Raw genomic sequence first — 10,038 nt, forward strand, 5'->3', positions numbered from 1 at the left:
TTTAAATTCACATCAAATACACATTGCATATATAGTAAAATAAATGTTAAATATATAATATGTCTTCATATTGTTATCAAAGATCATTTTTCCTGTTTCTTTTGTTTTGCCTTCATTTTAAAAACTAAAGGATTATAGAAAAGAAGAGCTTATAACAAATAAATTATTTATAGTCCATTATACTATGTTTTAATGTTCATACATTTATCACCCCATAGAGCATGTTACAGGGTAAAAACACACAATGCAGATGAATCATTTGTTTCATTTTGGTATGCATATGTGAACATTGTCAAATGGTTTCGGATCCTTTTCTGTGTTCTGTACACTGACCCCTCAACTTCTGTGTACTACAGATACCACAGCTATATCCAAATCCCTGACAGGCCATGCACGTCATTGCTTGTGATCCTGCACAGCCTGCATGCAAGGGAAGTTCCATGGTCTGGATCAAGAACTATTTTGCTTTCATCAGTAGTAATAATAAAACAAACATAGTCACTCAGAGAAAAGGAAGAAGCTGAAGCTGCGGTCAGTTATCCAACCTCTGTGCTAGTTGTCTGTCGGGTGGGGGTTAACCATATGTAAGTACAACTGCTTCCACAAATCAGCAATTGATCAGAATTAAGTTTTCCCACTGCATTCTGTTCTAGAAATGAGGTGACGCATGGTTAACTTGCTCCATATAATGAACACATGGATTCCTCAAAATGTTGACATGTCACTCTGTTTTTAAGAAATGGGAAGTTGATCTTACATTATTAATAATCTGCTATGTTTTTTTGTGTGATTTTTACCAGCATCTCAAGAATATTTAACACTTATAGAAAATAAGCAAAAAATATTTTAAATTGTTGATAGATATTAGACACCATGTTCATGTAAATTATAAAGTTGATTTAAGAAAACATCTTAATAAGTGAAATAAATAGTAAATGATAGGAGGTCAAGTATTATTTTAACATCATATCCATGAGCCAGAAAAAAAATTAAAGTAGCAGTCAACAGTGATAGAACTTTCAGAACAATTGTGAATTTTTGTTTACTTTTATGATAACAAAGACAAATATATTTAATTGCATGCCCAATAAATCTACTTTCATTAGAGGGAAAATGAAAGTAGCATTGGAGGGAGGGGAAAGCATCATTTGGTATGTGTGAATCACTTTTATAATAGATTTAACCTGAAGGATAGTTCCTGTATTTCACAATTATTTTGAGTTCTCCAGTCTAAGGAACAGCTTTCTATACTACATGCAGCATGCTTCTTATCTCTTCAATTTAATATCCAGGTCCCCCTTCTTATCAATACAAGATTTCTCAAGAAATGAAAAACTAACAAACAATTCCAAATAAATCAAAGCGAACTTACTTTTCCAACATACTGTGGATCTGGTCCCATATGTTCTTCTAAAACAAAGAACTGGTTCCATACCCATCCTCTCTTGGGACGATGGTGGACTTCAGTCTCCCCTTCAGTGTGTTTGGTTTGGTTTCTGGTCACCTTGATGGAGCTGTGGTGAGCAGTTCCATAACACCTCTGCACAAAACAGAGACACACGAGGACTGGGCAGATGCAAGATGTGCTCGTAATTCTCATTGTAAGATTACTTCCCGTTCACACTCCTTCCTGTCTTCGTGGCCTACAAGGGCTCAGTGTGCATTCAAGAGGAAAGCCGAAGCATCTTTTGGAAGGAGAGTCCAAAGTAGGTCATTTAGTCTGTCCATGGTTTAATTGTCCATCAGCAAAGGTCAGACCATATTTACATCCTTACTCATAGCTGGAATAACTGGGGCAGCCATTAGATCCCAAGTGGTCACTGTAGGTGAACACAGCTCATCATTTTCTGCCTAATGGAAAGAGAGAATTTGTATGCGTTACTAAATACCTGAAATTTAACTACGTGTTCTGAATACAAGTCATATTTCTTTAAAGCATGCAGGTGAAGGGTGTGGATTTGCCTAGAAGACACACTTGTGGGCTTTGCTGTGAAGGTATTTTCCAGAGATTTGACTGAGGGAAGAGCAATCCTGAATGTGGATATTCACACAGCATGGGGCAGGATTCTGGACAGAACAAAAACAGAAGCAGATAAAAAGAGCTGAGCTCACATGTATCTCTTCCTGCTCACTGACTGTGGATGCAATGTGAGCACAGACCTCACACTACCGCTGCTTGCCTTCATCACCATGTAAGACTACACCCATGCAAAACCTAAGCCAACACAAATCTTTCCTCCCTTAAGTTAACTTCTATAGTACTGGATTCCAGCAATGAGAAAAGTAACCAATGAAATAGTCAGATAATAATGTGCAAATATTTTTGAAAATACACATAAACTATTGTGCTTGGAAATATTTTACATGTAATTTCCTACCTTTAATATTCATCATTAATTACACATGTACTTTTATATGTAATACTGTACTTATACTTTTGGTAGATATAAAAACAAATAATGTGTATATTACATATTAGTACTGGAGGAAAATCTACAACCACTAATTTACTAACAATAATCTCTAAATATTGGTTATTATACACAGATAAGTGTAGCCTTCACTACCAGCAAGGAAACCTCTTGCAGCAGACAGAGAACACTACAGAAAACCACAACCATTCAAAATCCAGTTATGGAGCATAGTCTCGTTGGATACATTTACAAAACATTTCCCCACCTGATGTTCAGGGATCATTGTGGAAGACTCGTTGGAAAGATAGTAAGAGCCAGAGAAACAGAGACCTTACTAGGAGAATGTGTCTCCTAGTAACAAAAGAAGCTATAGCCATAAATTCTCACCAACACAACCACCAAGAGCTGAGCTGAACAAGGAAGATACCAATGAACATACCATACTAGAGCCCAGGGGTACAGTCCATGGGGCATCAACCCTAGACTAAAGAACTAAAGGGAACTCAGAAAATCTGGGAAAGGAGAGGAGGTCCTTCCCAGGAAAGATCTATTGCTATACAGTGAGAAAGGGAAAGTCCTGAAAACATACATAAAAAACATTATGTAGACTTAAGTCATATTTAGTAATATATATGTATATACAAAGTCATATATGTATGTGATAACAATCAATAAAAAATGAGGCCTTGAAATTAAAGGACAAAGGGGATAACAATAAGGTAGTGTTTGAGGAAACACTGTGGTTAAGTTACAATATCAAAAAATGGACAATAACAAAAAACAACAAGTTAACTATTGCACATATAGCAGTCACTTTTAAAAAATATACTACATTTTCAGTCAGTACCATCACAAACATCAATCAGGCATGTAAAGTGCTTAGGCGTTTCAAAAATAAAATGGAGTAGAAGAGATGAAGCTCACTGGCAAATACATGCAACTGAAAATCACACCAGGCTTGAGGCATAGGTTGACAGGTCAAGCGTGAGTGGCAATACCAAGTGGCTGACTCTTGGCTTCATACATTGTCTCAGGCACCTTCCATAATGCTCTAAGGTATGGACCCCATGTCCAGGCAAGACAGATCTCCAAGCTGGGGAATGACTTCCATAAAGATTTAATTTTACTACAATAGTTTTTGCAGCTGTATCAAGAAAAGCTTGAAGGAAAAACAGCACTAAAATCATCAGCAGTAAAATATATATATATATATTATATATGTATATAATATATATATATTTATATATGTATATAATATATATATATATATTTGTTCATACAAGAAATATCCAGGATCTCAACTTACATGTTGTTGTAGATAAAGAAAATGTGACTTGTTTACTTGATAAGAAACACAAGACTTTCACATACTTCCTTATTAAATTTCCACCCTGCATATAAGCGTGCACTATCGTGTAGAGTTAAATGAATTGTATTGTGGTGGGCATAATGTTATATATAATTATTTTTTAAAACAACTTAAATAATCACTCATGCCTGATTTTTTATGTATAGTTAAAAAACAACATATATAGCTAGTGATGAAAATGTTTCAGTACTTTTTTTCTCTATCAGGAACTTTTCTGATAAATTAGAGTTAATGATTATGGCATTTTACTGGTGGTATAAGAATCGTGTAGGAGTGGAACTGGAATTTTCAAATGTCTGACAAATGTGCTACTCAAATTTTACACTGTTTTTTGAGAACAAAGTAAGATACACATTCCACTGACTTTATTTAAAATGGTTCAAAATTTCCTTTAGCTCATAAGAAAAAAAGAGTATTATTCTAGGTCCAGAGTTGTACAGGCACTGGAAAAGAGTAAAAACTCACAAAATTTATTGTGATTTTTAAAAAAATAATTCCCCAATATTCCTATTTGCATAAGCTAAATTCTTCAAGTCTCAATAATCACACCTACTAAAACTTTTGGCTGAAGTAACTGCCTTCAGTATTCATTCCACTTCACTTAATACCACGTTATTTTGGTGATACATTTTTAATTTCACACGAATTTTTGTCAACTCATGAATTTAAAGAAAGAGATTTTAGTAACTCTTCTTTGAAGCCAATGTGACAAACATATAGAAGGTGTTATTATCCTAATGCTTTCTCACCATTTGGTGTGATTTTCAAATGAAATTAACATCTTTGCCCTTTATGCTGTTATTTCACAAAGCATAATTCATGAGCACAACGTGAAGAAAGTGACTTTTGAAATGCATTATGAGTATATGGAATGAGTGACTTTTCTTCACAATGTTGATCTTGCGTATCAGTGTAAGATTACATAAGTGCATTTTCAGCTGCATGCACGTTATAACATTTTAAGCTCTTATGACAGTTATGAAAAGTGATAAATATGTTGCTGCAATGAGAGAGAAACAAACATAAATATTTCACTTTCGAACATAACTTCATAGCTCAGCTGCTGTGTCAAAGTCGAACCGCGGCTCGACTCATTGAGGCCGCCAGCTGTTTCACTCCAGTGGCAAATATGTGATCCTTTCTCCGTCTTACCCACATTATTTCCTACTTCTCTCTAAGCATAGTTCTGTAGGAGTCATTTTAGGTAGTAATAAAATATTCTTTCAATAATCATATTTGTTGTTTCCCAAAGAAATACTGGCTTTGTATTTGAAGAACAGAATTTCTGATATGAGTGTGACTATAATAATACCCCCCAAAATGTAATATCTGAAGAATAAACTGTATGAACTAGTGTAAAAGAGGGTCCTTTCCCTTGCGATCTGTGTTCTGCCTGAGTTGTCTGACATTGCTTGCTAAGTTTCATCTCTGGCACTTGGAATAAATCATTTTTTATAAAAGGAGTTAATAATAATACCAGTAAGATCAGGGGACCTGGCTTGTAAAGTTCATTTTCAAGAATAATATGCAATTTATATTGGTATTTTTTTCTGAGATTCATATTTCTTGCTTTCACTCCAAATATCATTTCTTGTATATACAACCTTTGACTTGAACTACTTTTTAATTTAAATTTATGAATCTTAGATTTAAAAAAAAGTCTGGAGAGAATTTTATATTTTTAAAGAATATTTTTTAAACCACCAAGGTATAACCCAGACTGTTTTTTTAATTCAGGCTCCTCTGACTCTGCTTGTTCAGTATATCCTATCAGTGTGTACTTTCACAAATGACAGTTAAAAATAGGATATGCCACTGAACAGATATTTCTAAAAAGAAGAAATACAAATGAATAAGAAACATTTTTAGAACTGTTCAGCAACTTTAGCTATTAGGAAATAAAAATGAAAAGCAATACCCCCCAATCTGAACTCTAGAAATTAAGAAAACAAACGACATCAGTTTGGTAATGATGTTGAGAAAAGGGCCCATGCTCTGTTGCTGAGGTGCAAATTGATGCAACTATTGTGGAAATCATTGTGGAGCTTTCACAAAAAGTTCTATTTAGATATATCATGTGACCTAGTGCACCACTCCATTTCCCACTACAGAGACATACACTGTTTCATGATTATCTTATCTACTTACAATGGCTGTGCATGGTTAATAGTCTCTATTAGCTGATGAATGACAAATGAAAATGTGGGACCCATATACAATGCAATTTTATTTAGCTGAAACAAAAACTGAAATTACGAAATTTGTAAGTAAATATTTAGAAGTAGAGAAAAGTATACTGTATGAGATAACCCAGATTCTGGAATGTGGATGTCAAATGTTCCAACTCACATATGGATCTTAAGATTGAAACTTTAGATTGTGTGTTTAACCTAGAATGCATGATGAAAAAAGCCAGGAAACAAGGAAGAGGCTGATGTGGCGGGGTGGGGGTGGGGGGGTGGAATCATAGAGAACAAAAGATACAAAGAGGGAAAGTCATGATAATGAAAAGGGAGATTTAAACGGGGAGAGAAATGGGATGAGATTGTAGGGCACAGAAGGTGTAGAATGAGAAGTAACTAATACCATGGATGTTTGAAAAAAAAAAGAAAAAGAAAATTTACTATATAATATGTAAGAAGGTCAATTGGAGTTACCCAACAGAGAAGATAATAATGCTCCTCCCAGAAGCCATAGACTGTCAAGTAAAAAACCTGGTACCAGGTATGGGATACATCCACTGAGTTGTTGGCCAGGGGCATTCCAGAAACTCTAATACTAAAGATTATAAAATCTTCATAACAGAAAATGGAGAAATCAAGTTGATACCAACTGAGAAATTTCTTCCCTCCCTTCTATATTTCATAGTACTAGAAGGTGCTACCAGATTGCTGAGGGTGAAACTGCTGGAGACATTATACATCACAACAATGGTTTGTTTGGAAAGATACAAGCATATGTGTATATAGAACATAAATATGATGAGGGCTTCTTTCTGATTGGATCTAAGGAATGTTCCACAGGAGGGAACACATGCCCAGTACTGTAGATCTATCAGTAAAGCCATAGCTCATGAACTCACATGCCACAGAGGCAGAACCTCTTGCTATTATTTTGCCAGATGGATACAACATCAAACTGCCTTCTCATTCTCCTCAAAATTTTATTTGTACAGTGGACTCTAGTTAACACAGACATTCACAAATGGTTAAAGAAGAGAGAGTAAATGGTTATGCATTACTCAGCCTTAAATGAGGCAATTATATTACATGCCCTCCCTGAAAGGTTTGGGCTTATGGAATATTGAAGGAAAAGACTAGGAAGGGAAGATTATAATAGTTATATGCTAGGGAGGATAGAGCAAAGTGAAGTCTTCTGAACATAATCAAACTATGGTAAACTTGCAGCAGCTCAGGTTAACAGCAAAAACGTGAACTATGTCCAGCCATGCTACATTCCACCATGAACAGTGAGGCCAAGACCCCAACATTAGCTGATGAGTTATAGGCAGTTGATGTCTGCTGGAGGAGTGAGAGTCATTTTTTGTTAAGATATGACCCCTGCTTAGTTGACATTACCCTGGTGAGGAGGTCCATATCCCTGTGTATGAGCAGCATAAGCTGGACTCAGTGGGTATTAGAGAGAGAGAGAGAGAGAGAGAGAGAGAGAGAGAGAGAGAGAGAGAGAGAGAGAGAGAGAGAGAGAGAGAGAGAGAGAGAGAGAGAGAAGAGAGAGAGAGAGAGAGAGAGAGAGAGAAGAGGACAAAAAGTGGGGAAGGAAATTGGGTGAATCCAGAAGAGTTCAAGATAAAAGTGTGGAGTAATTATGACCAAAATGTGTTATAGGCACATTTTAAATTCTCAAACAATTAATAAACAGTATAACACTTTTCTTCCTAACAGCTTGATTATTTTTTCCCCTGAATGATCCTTCCACTATCTGTATAAATGGCAGGACACATGGTATGGCACATGTTCATGAAACAAAGTCACCATGAAATTTAAAAGCTTGCATTGTGTATCTTTGGTAGGAACTTACTCATCTTATGTAAAGCAATTGTACCTTAAATGTATATTCTAGATAATATACGCTACATTGGATGTCATTTATTTAGGAATTACTTTCATTTTATGATATATGACGACATCTTGTATGAATAAAACAACAGGAGCATGGTGCTCAATACACAGAGTTGTACTTAGAAAAAAACACCCCATAGGAAAAGTTTCAATGTATTTACTAATTGTATACATGTAAAGGTGCATCTACTCTGAGCAAGTACAATTTATAATAAACAAAGGTCTCAAACTCTTAAGGAAATAAAACCACTTTGGAACAGTTAAATTGAATGTAAATGTAAACATCAGACCTAGCCTGGAATGGACACTTGAAGCAGAGTTCTATTATTCTACCTGTCTGATGGACAGGCTTCCTTTTTGAGAAAGACTCATTTTGAAAAAGAGAACAACCTTACTCTTTCCTTGACAGGTTCTTAAAAACCCTGAGACTGTCAGGAATATTAAATAAGAAATAGTTGTATTTGATTATGCTAATTGCAATAATTAACAAGTAAAATTACAGATCTTGAATAAAAGATCATTATCGTTTCCTTAGTTTTGATTGAATACATATGCTATATTATAATACACCGAACTACAACGTACGGCACATATATGATTTTAGGTAATTTACCTTTCCTCACAAAGCCCAAGGTTTTTCACTGGCCTGGGATACATAGGAATATCTTCCTCTACTGGCTAGACACATCTTCAGATACTTATCTGTCCCTGGAATTGCAGCTTCCACTGTATCTTGGATCCACTCATTACTATTTGTGTACAATTCTTATTTCAAGTCTGTTTCTTCAGTCTGTGATGATATCTGCTTCTTAGTTTTTAAATATGTGTTCATTCCTAAGTACCTATTTTAACTCTTTTCTCTATAATTTTGTAGAGGCTTTTATATTGCAGTGTACATTTTGTGAATTGAAATATTAAATTCACCCCTCCATCTGCCAATTGGTATAAATAGTTTTTGCTTAAAGTCCAAATGCAAATTTATGTACACCACATAGAATCATTGCGAGCTTTACTCAAGCCTTTTTCTCTGGCTCAGAGTATCTTACCTTCTCTCATAATTATAATAACTGTCCCAGGTCAAATTGTTTGCTTACAGCAAGGGTAAAATACCGTTCTCCTGCTTCAGACAGTGATACATGCATGGAATCACAGTATTGGAAAGACTAAAGCAGGCTGATAATGGTATGAAGCATGCTTGGGCTAAACTGTGAGATCCAGGCTAGCCTGTATTATACAAAAGACTTTATGTGAAAACTAACAAATGAAAAGTAAGAATTTGTAGTATGAATCTTAGAGGGTCTTATTAATAAAAACAAACCCGGAGCCAGGTATTGGGGTAAATGCTGAAAGATCAGAGAAACAAAACCAGCCACAGCTAACGTCACCTTGTCAATTCCTCAGCCAATCATCCTGTTAGCTCAAATTGGAAGCCTCTCTGTCCTCATCTGAATGGATTTCAACTGAACAGCTTTTAGCTTTTACCAGCTCTAGTTCCTAGTCCTCACGCCTTATATACCTTTCTGCTTCCTGCCATCCCTTCCTGAGATTAAAGGTGTGTATCACCATGCTTGGCTCTTTCCAGTGTGGCTTTGAATTCACAGAGATCCAGAAGAATCTCTTCCTTCAGAATGCTAGGATCAAAGGTGTGTGTGCCACCATTTTCTGGCCTCTATGTTAATCTAGTGGCTGTTCTGTCCTCTGACCCCAGATAAGTTTATTAGGATGCACAATATATTGGGGGACACAATGTATCACCACAAAAATTTATTATAATTCCTGTACCTATCACTTGAAAATCTAGATATCAAAGTTCCTTGTTATAGGCTTTGTCTCTAAAATTCTATAATCTTGATCTGATTTTAAGAGAGAAGTCTACTATGTGATCACTATTTTGTTTTGCCAAAAGAGCTAACAAAAGCAATTTAAGAAAGTAAGGGAGTATTTTGGCTCACACTTTGGGGATATAGTCCTTATTGGGGAAGTCAGGAGATTTATGAAGCTTACCCCATTGTCACAAAGCAGAAAATGACCCATGGTAATACTGAGCTCACTTTATCCCTTTAATTTATTGTAGAACCCCAAACCATGAACAGTGTCATGCAAGATTAAGGTGAATCTTTTAACTCGAATGACATCATCTGTAAAATCTGAGTTAGAAACTTCTAGAACCTTATCC

The 10,038-nt window shown here is 35.5% G+C and overlaps 1 protein-coding gene across 3 annotated transcripts in view; it reads right to left on the minus strand.

The window, feature by feature from the left end:
* Cdh18 (cadherin 18) overlaps positions 1-1,768 on the minus strand; it is a 255,064-nt gene extending 253,296 nt beyond the window's left edge. For all 3 annotated transcript variants that reach the window (XM_059276234.1, XM_059276233.1, XM_059276232.1), the window contains exon 1: positions 1,373-1,768. In XM_059276234.1, the coding sequence (XP_059132217.1) occupies positions 1,373-1,600 (228 nt within the window). In that variant the 5' untranslated portion in view covers positions 1,601-1,768. The remainder of the gene's footprint in view (positions 1-1,372) is intronic.
* Between the last annotated feature and the right edge of the window lie 8,270 nt (positions 1,769-10,038).

This window comes from Peromyscus eremicus, chromosome 11, assembly GCF_949786415.1.
Source record: "Peromyscus eremicus chromosome 11, PerEre_H2_v1, whole genome shotgun sequence".
NCBI lineage: Eukaryota > Metazoa > Chordata > Mammalia > Rodentia > Cricetidae > Peromyscus > Peromyscus eremicus.